Source organism: Martes martes (assembly GCF_963455335.1).
Source record: "Martes martes genome assembly, chromosome: 14".
NCBI classification, from domain to species: Eukaryota; Metazoa; Chordata; class Mammalia; order Carnivora; family Mustelidae; genus Martes; species Martes martes.
Window position 1 is genome coordinate 55732342 of NC_137902.1, and position 16984 is coordinate 55749325.

The following is a 16984-nucleotide window of genomic DNA, read 5'->3' on the forward strand; positions in this document are numbered from 1 at the left end:
TGCCACTCCCCTATTCTTTCCCTACAGACATAAGTCAGATCTGTCACTCTTCTGCCTAAAGCCTCACAGTGGCATCCCACCACCCTGGGGATGACACAGCCAATCTCCACCGGGGCCTTGGCGGGGGGGCGGGGAGGGGGCGGTGCTGCGCACCCTGTCCACGCGGGGCCACTCTGTCCCGTGGCGGCCTCTGCACCAGCCCCCTCTCAGCTCTCTGTCCTGCCTCTGGGTCTTTGCACGCTCATCCTTGGAGAGAGGCCTTGGGACGCTTCCTTTGCCCGTCTTTGGTACTGCGGTTAGCGATACAGGTTTTGTGTGTTTACCCCGGACTGTCAGCTCAGCGGAAGGTGGACACCATGCCTGTTTGGTTCTCCGTCCTGTCCCCACCCCAACCCCGCCCCGGGTTTACAGCGGGTGCGGGTTTACCCCCGTGGGCGGTCTCCGGGATTGGGATTTACAATGGTGCAGCCGGAGGCTGGTGATCCGCCGCCGAGGTGGCTCCGCCAGTGCCCGGGAGGCCGTAGTGTCTCCCGCGCACTCTGGGGGCGGTCCCGGGGGCGGTCCCGGGGTGAGGGCAGGCCCGTGCCGAGCCACGCCGACGCCCGGCGGGAGGAGCCCGGGGCGCTCGGCTACACAGGAGCGGCCGGGGCGGGGGCGGGGACGGGGGTGGCCCGGCGGGGTGGTGCACGGGGCGGGCTCTCGGGGCCCCGCGTCCCTGTGCCCGCTCGGCCCCACACACGCCTGGAGGGGGCTCGCGGGTCCTGGAAGACGCGGCGGACTGCGTTGGAGGTCGGTGCCGCGGCGTTGGGGCCCTGGTGGGGAGGGCGATCGTGCGGGGTAACCGGGCCCAGGCCTGCTTCACCCCAGTTCCCCCAGCACACGAAAATTGGGAGGTTTAGTCCCGGGGAGGGGAGGGCAAACTCGACCCCTCGAAACATCCGCCCCTCGAAACTTCCGCGAAGTCTTCCCGGGGAAGACGGGCGGCCCCGCCCTCACGCTCCCCCGGCCCCCGGGAAGGCTCGAGAGTCACGGCTGGGTGGAAAGCAGTGTTATCAGGCAGGAGGAAAGCCTCCGTCGAAAGCCTCCGTCTCTAGGGGGCAATACCCGGGCTTACCCGAGTGCCGACCGACTCCAGCGTGCGACTCTGTGCAGCCCAGGTTCCACGGGGACAAAGGCCATTGGCCCTGAACTAACTCTGGTGGGGCTGGAAAGGCCAGGAAGCCTGAAATCCACCCGGAGCTGCTACTAGTGGGTGATGTGGGGCGCTTTCCTCCCCATCCCACCCAGCAAACACACCCGCCTTTCCCCTCCAGGAAGAGCCCCTCTGTCAGGGTGGGGACGGTAGAGGCCCCGGGAGCTGAGGATCCCGCAGAGGGACCGGGGCAGGGCAGAGGGTCAGGTTGGGATGGGCCTTTCAGGTGTGGCGGCTAGCTGTACCTTGTGTTCAAAGGCCAGCAGGTGAAACAGGTAAATATGTAAAATATCAGGGAGGCCTGCCCAGGTCGGTGTGTGTAAGTGTGCGTGACCACACTAGCACCCCAAACTCTCAGACCCCCTTGTCCTCACCCTGTGCCTAGAGAGGAGCCTCCAAGGAGCGTCGAAGCCAGCATCTGGAGGGCCAAAGCCAGCATCTGGAGGCCTTCAACGCCAGGGGAGGAGACCTGGGCCTGGTCTCATTCAGGGCTATGGAGGGGTTACTGGGTGGAGCTGGGCTCCAGCTGGGTCTTTGGCCCTGAAATGAGGAAGCCAGGGTCCAGACACAGGCAGGGAGTAGACAGTCGGTCTGGGTGTTGAGGGAGCCATAAAGTGACTTGCCCCCAGGAGGGTGTCCAAGTTTCCTTGGTTTTCCCTATGAATATGTATGTGCCACCTGAATGAGCCTGTCTGCCCAGAGCTGCCCTCTCCTGGGGCCCAACAGGACAGCTCCCCCTTCAGACTTTCCCTTCTTTCAGAAGTCCCTCTTTTCTGGGTTATATTCAGTGTGCATCCCCTGGGGGGCTGGCCATAAAATGCCAACTCTCAGCCTGCCCCCCTCTTCCCTGACCGTGAGGGCGGCTGCCTGAGGGGGCGGGGACACTCGGGGTGAGCCACACTCCAGCGGCCCCCTCATCCAGACGGCCACTGGGAAGCATGGCTGTGGAAATCTACCCTTGGGGTAATGGGGATGACTCAGAAAACTGTGTGTTTTATTTGTAATCTCTGCGAAGCAATGCTGGGGTCATGTCCTCGCTTTGGTCAGAGCCCGCATGGCTCTCGTGTCTTCTGAGGCAGGACCTCTGAGCAGCTTTGGCATAAATGTAACTTCCTCGCTTCTCAGTAGGTTCCTAGCGGGCTCTTGTTTGCATGACTGGAGAAGAATCCTCCTGGAGTCAGGCTGGTGTTCTTGGCAGAGAAAAGAGGATTTACTGAGAAAATATAAGTGTAAACCAGATTGTGTGTGTGTGTGTGTGTGTGTGTGTGTGTGTATTGGAGGAGTTGGCAAAGGTAAAATTCCATAGGAGTTGTGGACAATTAGGGCTTGTTCTCTTCTTGGACCTGTCTTTATGCTAACATTCCCGAGTCTACACTGATGTAGTTGATTCTCTGGGGTCACTCTCCCCCTCAGCTTGATGTTTGGTTCAAAACCGGATGGTGGGTCTGGCAGTTCCTGAAAGAGTTAAATCTAGAGTTACCAAACTCTACCAAACAACCTAGCAATCCCACGCCTGGGTGTATATACTCAAGAGAACTGGAAACAAATGTCCGCACAAAAACTTGGACACAAATGTTGACAGCAGCACTATTCATAGCAGACAAAAGGTGGGGACAACCCCATGTCCCTCAACTGACCGATGGAGAAACAAAATGTGGGGGCTCCTGGGTGGCTCAGTCCTTAAGTGTCTGCTTTCAGCTCAGGTCACTGTCCCAGGGTCCTGGGATCAAGCCCTGCATCAGGGTCCCTGCTCAGCGGGAAGCCTGCTTCTCCCTCTCCCACTCCCCCTGCTTGTGTTCCCTCTCTCGCTGTGTCTCTCTCTGCCAAATAAATAAATAAATCTTAAAAAGCAAAACGAAACAAAATGTGGTATCTCCATATGATGGAATGTTAGCCACAAGAAGGAAAGAATCCTCATAATATGCTGTAGTTCGGATGACTCTTGGAAACATTATGCTAAGGGAAGGAAGCCAGACAGAAAAGGTAGGGAGCAGGTAAATCTATAGAGACAGAAAGATGAGTGGTTGCCCGCGGCTGGAGGGAGAAGGGCATGGGGAGTTATTGCTAATGGATAAGAGGTTATTTTGGGGAGTGAGGAACATGTTCTGGCATTATATTGTGGTGATGGTTGCACAACTTTGTGAATGTACTAGAAACTGCTGAACTGTGTACTTTAAACTAGTGGAATATAGGAGTATCTCAATTTATAAAAATAGATGGTAGGAGGCCTGCCCTGTTTTTAAACCTTTATTATTTCTATCAAAATGACATATTCAGTTAAAAATTTTTAAGCAATACAAAAAAAAAAAAGAAAAAGAAAAAGACTCAAAGAGGAAAGTAAAAATATCACCTGGTGACCTCTATTAGCATTTTGGTTTGGAACTCAGTTCCAGTCAGAGCATCGAGGGTTGAACTTGGACAAATTATTAAGCTGGTTTCCAAGATGGGGACAGAAATCCACAGCTGCTGGCTACAGAGGTACAGATAAAAACACAATGAATGCTAACCGCCCGAGTCATCACATGTCTGTGCACAGCAGGTTGGGCTGGCTAGCCGACAGAGTCATCATGTGTCTGTGCACAGCAGGTTGGGCTTTTTTTTTTTTTTTTTTTTAAGATTTTCTTTATTTATTTGAGGGAGAGAGCATGAACAGTGGGAGAAGCAGAGGGAGAGGGAGAAGCCGATTCCCCACCAAGCAGGGAGTTCGATGTGGGGGCTCGATCCTGGGACACCGGGATCATGACCTTAGGAGAAGGCAGACGCTTAACCGACTGAGCCACCAGGTGCCCCTAGTGGGATGAGGCTTACATGCTGTTACTAGACTTTTTTTTGTAGACACCTTTTCCCCCCGCTGAGACTTGATGCTTTTAGAGTGGTTTTAGGTTCACAGCAAAGCAGAGGGGAGGGCACCACGATTTCCCGGGTGCCCCCTGCCCCTGCACAGCCCCAGCTTCTCCCGCCAGCAGCCTCACTCATCAGGGTGGCACAGTTGTTACCGTTGATGAACCTCTGAGGACGGAGTCACCCGAAGACCGTAGTTTACATCGGGGTTCACGGTTGGCGTCGTACGTTCTATGGGTGTGGTGTTGTCATGGAAAAAATTTTCATGTAAAAAAAATCACCCATTCTGAAAACGGACGGCTCCAGGATATTCCATCGTGGGGGTGTATAATAGAGTCGTCTGCCATGTATGGAGGTTCGATTGGCTGTGGCACCCCCGCTGATCGAGGCTGTTCGAATGGCACTACTGTTAGCTTGGAGTGTAGGACTCAACGTCATCCATAGCCCACGTGCTTTTTGACCGCCTTTAGGGTGTGTAGCTGGAACGCAGGTCTGTGGCTTAAGCCCACGGATTCGGTGTCCCCAGAGTAGTTGTGGCCTCGCAGAGTCTAACTGTCCTCAGGGCCAGGCATGACTTGGCACTGGAAGAGCCAATGGAGCGTTGGTGTGTCCTAGAGCCTTGGGCAGCGGAGGCTGCTGAGGAGGAAGGGCGGAATGGGCTGGAGAACTGCCAGCCCCCATCTTCCAAGTGGGGGTGCCAGAGGCCAGTAGGGGAGAGGGACAGACTCCAGGAGAGGCCTCAGGCAGCCTGGAGTGTAAAAGCCCCCCCCACCACCCCCGGCCTAGCTATGGCAGCCCGTCAGGGGCCTGGCTCTGCCCTCAGGCCCCAGGCCCTCCACTGGGAGTCTGGAGAAGCAGTCTGCTTTCATGGAGGGGTTATCTAGGCCAAGGTTAGCCCTTTGGGGAAGCCAGCTGATGACCCTTGGGGGCTGAGGGAACAGGGATTCAAGTCCTTTGGCCAACCCACTGTCCATCAGGCCTAGGCTGGGGTCCTTGGGCTTTACTCCCTGGGTGCTTGCAGCCTGGACGTAGGCTCGAGAATGGCCTTGGCAGCATAACATGTGTCTGGTGGGACCTGTCACCTGCCCTCCTGGCCTCCCCACCTTGTTCCCCGAACTTCTACCCCCTCCCTTCTTGCCCCTGGACTTTGTGGGCTAAGCTTTGCCTTCGGTGGTGAAGGCCCCTGGCCCCACTGTTTTTCAAGGCTCCTCTTTGAGCTGTCCTGGGTGGTCTGGTGTGACCTGACCCATGCTGGACCCCATCTCCCCAGCGCGCTGTGTATCGTCTCTAGTGCCCGTGTCCAGCCAACTTGGAAACCGGGTTCTCTGGGTTCTCCCCAACCTCCTTTCAGGCTGCTGACCCCAAGAGCAGGCTGGCACGGAGCGGGCTGTGTTGGAGGGGGCTGGTGATGCAGCTCTTCCTTAGCCCTCCGCATTCACAGGCTCTGCTCAGCTCCTGGGATCCTCTCCTGACCTCTGGCTGGGTCCCTGGGCTCTCTTAGGTCCCCGCCCCAGGAAATATTCTCATTCTGGCCCAGTTGGCAGATTCAGCCTGATGAATACTCAGGGGACCAGCTTGGATGACCTTTGTGAAGGCCTGGAGCAGTGAAAATGGTACTGCCTGCTGGAGACTTGTCTTGGTCATGGCGCTGCTGAGGACTCAGTTTTCCCATCTGTAAAATGGGTGGAATGTACAATGCCTCAGTGCATTGGGGACCATTTAGCCAAGGAGAAACAGAGTTAAATCTCTTCTAATTTCCTGTGCCAAATCCCCCCCACCCATGCCCAGGTTCTCTCTCCCCCAGGGGAGAAAGGAAACAGCGGGCATTTGAATTCCAATGAGAGCAGTGCCTGGAGGTCCATAAGCTACCCCTCTAAGTGTGGGAAGATCTGGGGGCCATCTTGTGGGGGTCACCATGTCCTGGAAACTTAGGTATGCAAGGCTATCTCAGGGCATCCCCTCCCATTACAGGGGGTAAATGGGGGCCCAGAGAGGGGAGGGATTTTGTCCAGGCCACACAGATGATGCAAAACAGAGTAGTGGCCTTCCCCTTCCCTGTAGTGCTGCCTGAGAGGATCCCAGATGACCTGGAACACGCTTTCGCATTGAGCCTTCAGGCAGCTTGCTGTCTGTCCTTCAAGGTTGACCTTCAAGGTTGAGTTCAATTTCTGGGGCGCCTGGGTGGCTCAATCGGTTAAGTGTCTGCCTTTGGCTCGGGTCATTATCCCGGAGTCCTGGGATCGAGCCCCAAGGTGGTCTCCCTGCTCAGCAAGGGGTCTGCTTATCCCTCTCCCTCTCTGCTCTCTCCTTCTCTTTTCTCTCCGTTCTTTCTCTCTCTTGTTCTCTGTCAAATAAATAAATCAAATCTTAAAAAAAAAAAAAAAAGAAATGTTAGGGCGCCTGGGTGGCTCAGTGGGTTAAGCTTCTGCCTTCAGCTCAGGTCATGATCTGGGGGTCCTGGAATCAAGCCCCACGCTGGGCTCTATGCCTGTGGGGAGCCTGCTTCCCCCTCTCTCTGCCTGCCTCTCTGCCTACTTGTGATCTGTCTGTCTCTGTCAGATGAATAAATAAAATCTGTAAAAAATTTTAAAAAAATGTTTAACTTCAGTTTCTTATTTCCTTGCCTTCCCCCTCTCCACATTCCACCCCCCACAACCTTGAACTTCCCCTCCCTGAAGCCCACAGCAGCTGTTGGCTTCTCTTGCTGCTTTCTGCTGCTTCTTCTTTTTAAGATTTTATTTATTTATTTGACAGAGAGAGAGAGAGCACGGGCTCATAAGCAGGGGGAGCAACAGGCAGAGGACGAGGGAGAAGTAGGCTCCCAGGCTGAGCAGGGAGCCCAGTGTAGGGCTTCATCCCGGGACCCCAGGATCATGATCTGAGCCAAAGGCAGACACGTCACGGACTGAGCCACTCAGGTGCCTCCTCTTGCTGCTTTCTGTGCAGGGGAGACTTTGTTTCTTTCCTTAGTTAGCATTGCTCTCCAGCGGAGAGCAATCCCTGCCTCTCCGTGGAGCCTGGCATAGGCCGGGAGGAGGTTTGATGGCCGTTTGCCCTTGAGCTGTCCCCTCCCCACAGTATGCTCTCAGGATCTCAACCCCTCAGACAGCTGGGCTCCCACCCTAGGGAGCCCTGAGGCCTATACCACGACTGCCCTTCTCTGGGGCTAAGCTGGGCTGGGGACAGGGCCCCTCGCTGCAGCCCCAGGCCGGCCCCTCCGCCCTCCCTGGAGGCAGAGTCTGGAACACACCTGGATGACCCAGGCCCTCAGGAGGCTGAGCCCCCTGGGCAGCGCCCCAGGCTGGCTGGGAGAGCCCCGGCAAACTGCTACTATCTCTTTCCTTTGGGCTTGGCGGCTCAGTGTCTAGTGACCCAGCCCAATGCTGTCCTCTGCCTCAGATGTCCTCCAGTGTCCAGTTTGGTGCCAGGCAATGGTCCTTGAATTTTTGCTCCTTAGGGGTTCAACCAAAGTTGGTTCTCAGTTTGCCAGGAACTGGTCAGGCTGCCCCAGTCCCTGTGTGAGTGTGAGCCTGGGGCACCCTTGGCCTGCAGATCTGGCTTCTGCCCTCTGCAGATGCTCTCATGGGTGACTGCTCCCCTGTCATGGGCATCAGGCAGGACCCTGTACCCCACGCCCTCTGACCGGAGCCTCCACGGTCAGTGTGTGTCGCCTACCCTCTTTCTTACCGCAGACATCGCCTCCTGTCTCCTCTCCTGGGGGATGTGGCTCAGCCAGCCATCTTGGTGCATACCCGCTGTCCCAGGAATGCTCAGGGGAGTGACCTGCCCACTGCAGGCCCCTTTTCCCCACCCTCCTGTCCTGACCTTCATCATACCACATCCTGTTTTGTGGGTTGATGGGCATAACCTGCTAATTGATCTCCTTCGACTTGGAGCTCAAGGTGGTGGCCTGTGAGCAGGGCAGAGTCTGGCAACTGCCCAGTGCGGCACTTAGAGAAGTGTGGTCAGTTTTCTTACCGTGCCTGCTAGTTCCCTCTTGTTATTCTGCGTCTGCCCTCATCGGCCTCACCCACCTGGCCCCACGAAGTCGGCAAGCCCTGCCTTTATAAGGGCAAAACAAATACACAACGATTTATTTAATGTGTGCAAAAAGGAATATTGTGGGTGCGCAGAGCATCTCTGGAGGGATTCGTGGACACTCGGTAATTGTGGATGCCACCAAGAAGGGGCTGGTGTTTGGGGAATGGGATGGAATTAGGGTACACCTGTTCCTTTGGAATTTAATCCACATGTTATAAAATTGGAATTTTGTTAATAGACAGTTATATAATTTAAAAAGATCAAGTCATGGGGCACCTGGCTGGCTCGGTCAGTAGAGCAGGTGACTCCTGACCTTGGGGTTGTGGGTTCGAGCCCCAAGTTGGGTGTAGAGTTTACAAAAAATAAAAATAAGGAATAAATTAAAAGATCAAGTCTTGGCATTTGAGGCCTCTCTCGCTGTGCCCCCCCAAAGCCTTTGAGCCCCCTGACTCTGATGTGGTCTCTCCTTCTATCCCAGCAGTGCCTGGTTCGAGATGGGTTCCCAGGTGTCCGTGGACGTGGGAGCCGTGCGTGTGGTGATCGTGGGTGGGGGCTTTGGTGGGATGGCTGCTGCCAGCCAGCTGCAGACTCTGAACATCCCCTTCGTGCTGGTGGACATGAAGGACTCCTTCCACCACAACGTGGCTGCCCTCCGGGCCTCCGTGGAAAGTGGTAATGGACCCTTTTCTGGGGCTTTCTTTGTCAGAGTGATCTTGTCACCACTGTGGGGTTGGGGGTGGTTTTTGCCACTTAGGGCAAGGCCTAGATTCCACCTTTAGAGAAATTCTGGAGATTCCTGAGGTCCCTGGCCTTAAGCAGCTATCATATCAAGGCTGTAGAAGTAGGAGCTGCAGCTTCCCTGAGGACCTGGTGAAGCCCAGGCGGCTGCTGCCGGCGGGGGGCGAAGGGGGGTGCCCCAAATACCACCGGCTCAGCTCTTTGGCCAAGGACACCCCTCAGGAAAGGTTTTGAGTGCTTCTGGCTTCCTGTGGGCAGCCCAGTTTCACTCTCTGACCTCCTCTGTGCCCATTCCCCAGGGTTTGCCAAAAAGACATTCATCCCCTACTCTGTGACCTTCAAGGAGAACTTCCGGCAGGGGCTGGTGGTGGAGATAGACCTGCAGAATCAGACAGTGCTGCTCGAGGACGGTGAGGTGAGCACGGTGGGGGGCAACCTGACCCTCTGCTGGCTTCAGGCGGTCCCTAGGGCTCTGCAGCTGCCACTGGGAGGGGACCCAGGTGGTCTCCAGGCTGGAGAGCCCTCGATGGCCCCCACATGGTGCTGGCCGGGTAGCACATTCCTCATAAGCAAAGGCCTGGCCCCAGCAGACTTTCCCGGAGCATTCTTGTATGCCCGGCACTGTCTTAAGCCTTACTTGGTCTCATTTTGTGCCCACCATGACTCCGTGGGGAGGTGGTGTAGCTTCTCTTTACGGAGAGGGTAAGTTGTCCAAGATCCCACAGCTGGTAAGACAGTTGGCCAGGATATGAACCCAGGCAGTTTCACCCCAGAGTCTGCACTGAAAGCTAGTGTCCCAGACCAGGTCCCGGCTCGGCTGGCCTGTGGGGCCGTCCTGGCTGTGTGGGATCAAAGGGCAGGTGGACACATGATCCCACATCCCCCAGATTGGGAGGCCCTCACTCATCCCTGCATTCCCCAGCCCCGGGAAGAGCCCGGAGCCTGGTGTGGCCCTGCAGTGACGGGGGGCCATGGGGGAGCTGCCATATGTTGTGGGAAGGGCCACCTCCAGCCTGGCCCTAGGGGCACAATTTCTGTCCTTGGTGACTTTGTGCAAATCAGTCTTCCTTGAATTTATTCCGGCAGGACGCACTGCTGCTCCCTTTGGTATTGGCTGGGTTCTAGTGCTTCCCCTTGGCCTGCTCAGTGTGATGGTTTTGCTCCTTTCAGAGGAAGGTGGCTGCAGTGTGCCCAGGCCTCTCCCACCTGGTGCTCCTTGCCTGGTGGGCGATCGGGCAGAAGCCCGGGCCTGCCCTCACCTCCTTTCTCCACTCCCCCTCCCCCCAGGCCCTGCCCTTCTCACATCTTATCCTGGCCACTGGCAGCACCGGGCTTTTTCCGGGCAAGTTTAACAAGGTTTCCAGCCGGGAGGCTGCTATCCAGGCCTACGAGGACATGGTGAAGCAGGTGAGCTACCTGTGGGCCAGGTGGGGCCGTGAGGGTCAGGCGGGGCCCTGGGGGAGGGGAACCACTGTGGGGATGCATGGGGCAGCAGCAAAGAGCCCCCGGGTGCAGCCGTGAAGATGGAGAGTTAGCGGGAAGATCCCAGACTCCCTGGCGGAGACTTTTGTCCCTCACCGAAGTCCCGATAGGAGCACCCCCGACCTCATGTAGTGGCTGGTGTATCCCTGCCATGTCTCCCCTGGGGTCCTGTTTGCACAAGGCTTTGTATTTTACAGAGCATGTGTGGGTCCGTGACCTGAGGCGGTTTTCCCTGAGGGGTGGGCAGGGTCTGGCCTGGCTGAAAGACGAGGGATAGAGCCCCACAGAAGGATCCCAGGGCGAGTGCGACTGTGACTGTGGCTGGGTCCTGCCCTCCCTGCCACGCTTCTTAGATGCCTGGGGAGCCTCTCTTGGCCCATCATGAACAGATGTGGAGGTTAGGGTCCCGGCTGTGAGCTCAGACAGACCTGGGTCGTGGTCCCAGGTCTGGATGGTGGGCGGGGGTGCTGCTTGCCTCATGGGGCCAAGCAAGAACCATGCAAGGACTTACGGGGGAGACGCCTGGCACGACCTGGCTCCGAGGAAGCACATTTGGACCCCAAATTTGGACTCTTCTTTGGGCAGGCTGGGTCTGAGGGCGCGTTTCCTGCTTCCTTCCCCTCCAGGTCCAGCGCTCCCAGTCCGTGGTGGTGGTGGGAGGCGGCTCTGCCGGAGTGGAGATGGCAGCCGAGGTTAAAACCGAATTCCCCGAAAAAGAGGTGGGCACGCGGCCTTGCCTTTGGGCTCTCTGCATGGCGTGCAAGGAGCGGGGGGACTGGCTCGGGGCCTGGGCCGTGGTACTCCACGACCCCGGTCCCCACTCTCTGCAGTGGGGTGTCCCTTGATGTCCTGTTCTGCCGGCAGTGCGTCCTGGGGAGCCAGGGCATGTCCTCCTTCAGGGAGGGGGCCTGTGAGCCAGTCCAACCAGGGCCAGTGAGCCTAGCAGACGGTGAGCTCTCATGTCCCCTGCTGTGTTCAGCCTCTTGAGACATAAATGTAGACTTTGATTCCCTGTCTTTGGTGGCAGCTGGCCTGCTCAGAGACACCCGCGGGCGGCGTTTTGTCTGGGGCAAGCAGCAGCTGGTCTTCAAGGGACGAAAGCCTTTGCCCTGAGTAGCCGCACGGGGGTCCCTGCCATGCTGTCCCCTCACTGCCCGTGCTGGGAAAGGAGTGGCCAGCGCCCCTGGCAGGAGTGCCCTTTAAAATGATAGGGGTGGGGGGCAGGAGGACCTGCCTGGTACCCTGGAGAGAAAGACCCGCAGGATGTAGAGGCTTGGCCCAGGGCCCAGTGACGAGCGGTCATTACTGATCCTTGAGGCAAGAGCTTGCTCGGCTGACGCCAGCCCAGCCCGGCTTCTCAGAGCCACGTGGCTGCTGCTTCCTCCCCAGGGAAAGGCAGGTTGGTTTTGAAAAGATCCATATGGGCTAATTGAATTATATAGTTGTTCTCTGACAAATTATTGGACCTTATTATGAGTGATTGATGTGAAAGGGTTTTAATTTTGATTTATGGGGTAAAGACGAGGCTGAAGTAGTCATCACTCGTCAGGGGGTGGATACAAGTAACAGTATCCACCCTTTATTCAGGACTCGGTGCGTACTGAGTTATGTGCTTACCGCACGTTTTCTCAATCCATCGTCACAATTTCCCGAGGGTGGGCCTGGGTCCCTGTTTGACGGACTCTTTGGGAGGCGTCCGAGTGAGCGTCTGAGACGAGGCTTCCACTCAGGCCGTGTGGCTTTAAAGCCCGAGCTTCGAGCACCGTCCCAGGCTACCCCCACCCCCCCAGGCTGGCCCGCAGCGAGTAGACGTGCCTGGAAGGGCGGGCGTTGGGCCTGGCTGTAATGTAAATGCCGGCCCCACCGACAGCCATGGTGTCCATGGCTTACACGTCGGCTGTAAATAATTTTCCCGTGGCTCTGGGGTGGGTGGGGGTGGGGAGTGGAGCCCTGGCGCCTTCTGGAAGAGTCTCAGACTAGATGTGGGCTCCGGCCCAGCCGCCTTCCCTGGTTCTGGCCTCGGACAGTTGACTTCTCTGCGGGTGCGGAGGTGGGGAGGGAGACAGGCTGGCGTGGACGTTGGTAAGCCTCTTCCTGCGAGCCTGAGACTCAGCTGCTCCTTCTCTGCCCGGTGGTCGCCTGTCCAGGTCACTCTCATCCATGCCCAGGTGGCCCTTGCCGACAAGGAGCTCCTGCCCTGCGTGCGGCAGGAAGCGAAGGAGATCCTGCTGCAGAAAGGCGTCCAGCTCTTGCTGAGTATGTGCGATCCTGCTCGCCCCCTCCCCCGCCCACCGCCCCAGCTCCACGGCCCCCTGGGTCCGGGGGTCGGGCATTTGAGCCTTGCTGGCCCGCTGTGGGCTGTGTCTGCCCGCGGACTGGGCAGAGGCCCCAGTGCTCTTGGGACTCCCGGGCCACGGGGGCAGCCCCGGCCTGGCTTCTCCAGGATTTGATCTGAATTATGGTGTCTCTGTGGTACAATGTTTCGTTTGGGTTTTTTTTTTTGCGTGTGTTTTTCTTTGGTTTATATTCAGAGGGTGGTGGGGAGTGTGAGGTTTGTTGAGAGCAGGAGGAGGGGAGAGCACCACACAGCTTGCTTGTTTAGAGACAGGGCCCTGACCCTGGCACGGTGACTGGCACACTTCACGGAGCCCAGCCTCTGTGCGTTCCGCAGAGAGGGGTGACGTTTCTGCTCTGAGCAGACCCCTCCCAGCTCCTGGTCTCCTTGCGCTGGGCTGCCCACTAGTGTGACCACCTTTTCTCTGAGGCAGCGCAGAGTGTAGGCGAGCTTCTGGACTTTTCTCTCCTTTTTTTTTTTTTTTTTTTTTTAAGATTTTATTTATCTGAGAGAGAAAGAGGGAGAGCACAAGCAGACAGTGGCAGGCAGAGGCAGAGAGAGAAGCAGGCTCCCTGCTGAGGAAGGAGCCCGATGTGGGACTTGATCCCAGGACTCTGGGATCATGACCTGAGCCGAAGGCAGCGGCTTAACCAACTGAGCCACCCAGGCGCCCCTCTTCTGGACTTTTCTTGCTCACACCTTAGTCGGTGGTATACCTGGAGAGCCTCCCTGCCTGGTGAGGATGGCGTGGCTGGCTGACGTTCCGGGAGGCGTGGTTGAGGTCTTCCTCCAACAGCTTTTCCGAGAACATCTTGGGAAATTCAGCCTCGCATTCCCACAGTGCTTTTGGGAACTTTCCTGCCTTCGGATCCTCTGGGGTGGCCGGATGTCCACCTTGTGCTTCTTGGGGGCAGCAGGGTGGACTGGCAGAGGGGCTTGCAGGAAGGCGGGAGCCGAAGGATCTCTTAGGTGGGCCCCAGCCTTGATGCCCTGCTCACACTCTGCCAGCCTCCCGCTCATGGATCCCACTTGACAGGTGAGCGGGTGAGCAACCTGGAGGATTTGCCTCTGAACGAGTATCGGGAGTGCATCCAGGTGCGCACGGACAAAGGCACAGAGGTGACCACCAACTTGGTGATCGTCTGCAACGGTATTAAGATCAACAGCTCGGCCTACCACAGTGCGTTCGGTAAGCAGGAGCGGGGCCCACTGCCTGGGCCACCGCCCCACTGTCCGGCCACGGCAGGCCCTGCAGGCCTCTCCCCTGGGCATCAGTGGCTCCCTGCTCCCTTCCCCTCCACCCCAGCAGCTCAGGTCTCTTCTGAATGGTGACATCAAACTTTAAATTCAGGCTTGGGTCCACTCTCCCGGTGCCTTCCTCCACTATGGCCGTGACTTCGGCCAAAGTGGCTAAAATGACCCCTCTTTCAAAACCGGAGCCCGCCCCCTCGTGGTGAGAGTGGGGAACAGGTTTCAGGGCCAAGGAAAGATGTACCGTTTCATTTTCTGTGAACATGGAGGGGAGGCAATTCCTGGGTCAGGCCTTTGCCTATTTATTCACAGGTGTGCTGTTCTCCCCAGACCCTGATCCAAATGTGGAATGACCATCTGGGGAGTAGAGGAAATAATGCGGCCTCAGGATCAGTAGTGAACTCCCCAGCTAACTGGAGGCTGGGGGAGGGAGAGTCCCGCCCAGCCTTCGTGTGTGAGCTGGAGACTCTGTGACTCTTCCTCGGGCCCCAGGATTGTCGTGTCCCCAGGCTGCTCCCATTTACTTCGTAGCACCCTTCCTGGACAGGGAGGTCCTGTTTGGGTCCTGCGGGAAAGAACTGGCCAGTCCCAGCAGAAGGAAACTGGTCCAGGTCACGTGTGGGGGCGGGATCGAGCGCCTTTAATGGACAGAGATCCCAACATTTTACACCCATTTGTCTTAATGTCATATTTTCAAAAGTAATTCTTTTAGGTCCCTTAAAAAGAAAAGTTTATCATTTACTAGAGTCCTGCATTTACTTAAAAAGTCTGGTCCATGTTCAAGGGGAAATTCAAGACTTGGCTGAGCTGCCACGTTGTCATTGTGAGTCATTGTCGGTCGTGGTCATTTACAATCACACAGGTTGTATAAAACGGCAGGTGCTGTCTTTCTGACCAGTTTCCATCCTGGAATAGTAACCTTGACTTTGCAAGAAGAGTTCTGAGATGGGCCTTGAGGCAGAACTAAATCGAGGATATGCCTTTGGAGGGGGGCTTAGCCAGCACCAGAGGACCCTCTTCTTGGTGTTCTAGTGGCCGCATAACAGGGTTTCCGGGTTACCTTTGCCTGGCAGAGAGTCACCTGGCCAGCAACGGCGCTCTGCGAGTGAATGAGCATCTCCAGGTGGAAGGCTGCAGCCGCGTCTACGCCATCGGCGACTGTGCCGATGTGAAGGAGCCCAAGATGGCCTATCACGCCGGCCTCCATGCCAGCGTGGCCGTGGCCAACATTGTCAACTCCATGAAACAGAGGCCCCTTAAGGCCTACAAGCCAGGTAAGGAAGCCGCACATACCTCAGAGACTCGCCCATCTTCCTAAAAGTCTTACCCAGTTCCCAGTCCTCAGACGGGAGGCCCCAGGAACTGCAGGCCCACGGATGGTGAGCGGGGGTCTGGTTTACCCACCCGTGTCTGCCCCACAGGGGCACTGACGTTCCTTCTGGCCATGGGGAGAAACGATGGTGTGGGCCAGATCAGTGGCTTCTACGTGGGGCGACTCATGGTTCGGCTGGCCAAGAGCCGGGACCTGTTCGTCTCCTCCAGCTGGAAGACCATGCGGCAGTCTCCACCCTGAGCCGGAGCAGGGCAGGAGAAGAGGTACTGCTGGGGTTGGAGGTGGGGGACGGGGGACAGATTGCTTGCCAAGTGCTATCCACTTGACGAATGCCAAAGGGCAGATGCCCTTTTCCTGGAGTGAGATCCTGGGGATGTACTGATCAGACACAACTTACAGAAAGCCAAAACTGAGAGAGGGAGCAAGCGAGCCACTGGAAAAAAGACACCCTCTAGAGGATTCTTTCTGGGTTTGGAGAGGTCTGCTTGCCTTTGTGCTGGCTGAGGGGTTCACCTGGTCCTGGGGAGGGTATAGCTGGCCTTCTCTTCCCTAGGCTCCTTGCGTGTGTGTACATGGGCACATGTGTTGGGACTCAGGGCTCTCGGAGCAGGAGAGAGCAGGGTCTCCTGGTGGCTGGCATCCTGTCTGTTGGGGCAGGAAGGGGAGCCTGCATGGTGACACCAGCTATGGAAGGGGAGCTGGGGTAGACATGGCCTGCACCCCAAGCCTCTCCCGTTGCATCCTGGGTGGGGAAGCCCGTGCATTCTGCAATACCCAGGTTGTTATTAGGAACCTAATTTCAAACTATTAGTCCCTACAGTCTTTCATTTTCACAAAACTTTCTATATTTCCTTTTCTCAGTTCCGATTATACACACTAGGTTACGTTTAAGAAGAAATAATTAGATAAACTGCCCTCCCGTTTAGCCCATCCTAACGGAGAGTGAGTTCTTAACAAAGCTAGTGGGTTGAGACGGAAGCCTGGCCGGCCAGCCGCTGGAAATGTTAAGGAGAGGCAGCTGACCTAACGGGACCCTTGGGTGGGCTGTCGTTGGGCTCACATTCAGGGAGCAGAGTGGGGCTTGCAGGTGAATCCCTGTGTGCTTCTAGGCTACTGTCTCAGTGGATTTTGTAGGGACAAAATTCCTGCTGATGCTGGGGCAGGGGACCCTGTGGGAACCTCTGGGGTTCTGTGCTTCTGGTTTCCTGGCTAACCCCAGTGACACTTGTCGGGGCCCTGCCTGCCACTGGCTGTGTTAAGGTACATAAATGACTCCTGTATCGGGGAGAGGACTTCAACTGGAGGGAGTCTCTTCTGGAAGACCGAGGTTAAATCCCCATAGTGGAAGTGGTTGCTGATTTCATCTGCATAAATGCAGTTCCTGCTCATTTTTGATGGTGGCTTCTGGGTCCTTGGCCAGAGTCCTGAGGACCCAGCCTGTGGGGGTTCTCAGTCCTCCCTGCCTGGGCTGTGGCCCAGGTCAGTTCGATTTGTTCTCTAGGCCTACGTGAGACCTGTGCCTCTCTCCCGTAGGATGGCTGCCCACCGGAGCCTCACCTAGGACTCCCTTCCTGTGGACCAAGGCCAACCAGGCTCCTCTTGCCCACACCAGTCCATGCTGTCTGCCCTGGGGCCTGGCAGGGTGGGCGTCTCAGCCTGTGCGTGACAGGCCTTGTTCTATTTATAACATTTTGCAAGTGTCCACCCATGGGGACACAGTTTTCTAAACTGAGGAAAATGTTGCAATAAAAGATTATGTTGTAAGAAAGAC

At 56.7% G+C, this 16984-nt stretch overlaps 1 protein-coding gene across 3 annotated transcripts; it reads left to right on the top strand.

Annotated features, from left to right (window-relative positions):
* The first annotated feature begins 657 nt into the window (after positions 1 to 657).
* On the top strand, positions 658 to 16981 carry AIFM2 (AIF family member 2). Of its 3 annotated transcripts, none has more exons than XM_080822795.1 (10): positions 658 to 789; positions 8556 to 8746; positions 9112 to 9227; positions 10100 to 10219; positions 10921 to 11013; positions 12442 to 12550; positions 13666 to 13818; positions 14954 to 15154; positions 15302 to 15476; positions 16693 to 16981. In XM_080822795.1, the coding sequence occupies exons 2-9, from the start codon at positions 8569 to 8571 to the stop codon at positions 15451 to 15453; spliced, it is 1122 nt and encodes a 373-aa protein (XP_080678921.1). In that variant the 5' UTR covers positions 658 to 789; positions 8556 to 8568; the 3' UTR covers positions 15454 to 15476; positions 16693 to 16981. The 3 variants fall into 3 exon arrangements, with proteins under 3 accessions (XP_080678921.1, XP_080678922.1, XP_080678920.1); XM_080822796.1 differs by having other exon boundaries at positions 675 to 789; positions 16747 to 16981; XM_080822794.1 differs by having other exon boundaries at positions 715 to 789; positions 8553 to 8746; positions 16747 to 16981.
* The last annotated feature ends 3 nt before the right edge of the window (positions 16982 to 16984 follow it).

Excerpts from the sequence above, each read along its gene's own strand:
- AIFM2 (XM_080822795.1), top strand. The coding sequence starts at position 8,569 with ATGGGTTCCCAGGTGTCCGTGGACGTGGGAGCCGTGCGTGTGGTGATC. Across the intron at positions 11,014-12,441 it reads CCGAATTCCCCGAAAAAGAG|GTCACTCTCATCCATGCCCA; the intron begins GTGGGCACGCGG and ends TCGCCTGTCCAG. Across the intron at positions 13,819-14,953 it reads GGCCTACCACAGTGCGTTCG|AGAGTCACCTGGCCAGCAAC; the intron begins GTAAGCAGGAGC and ends TTTGCCTGGCAG.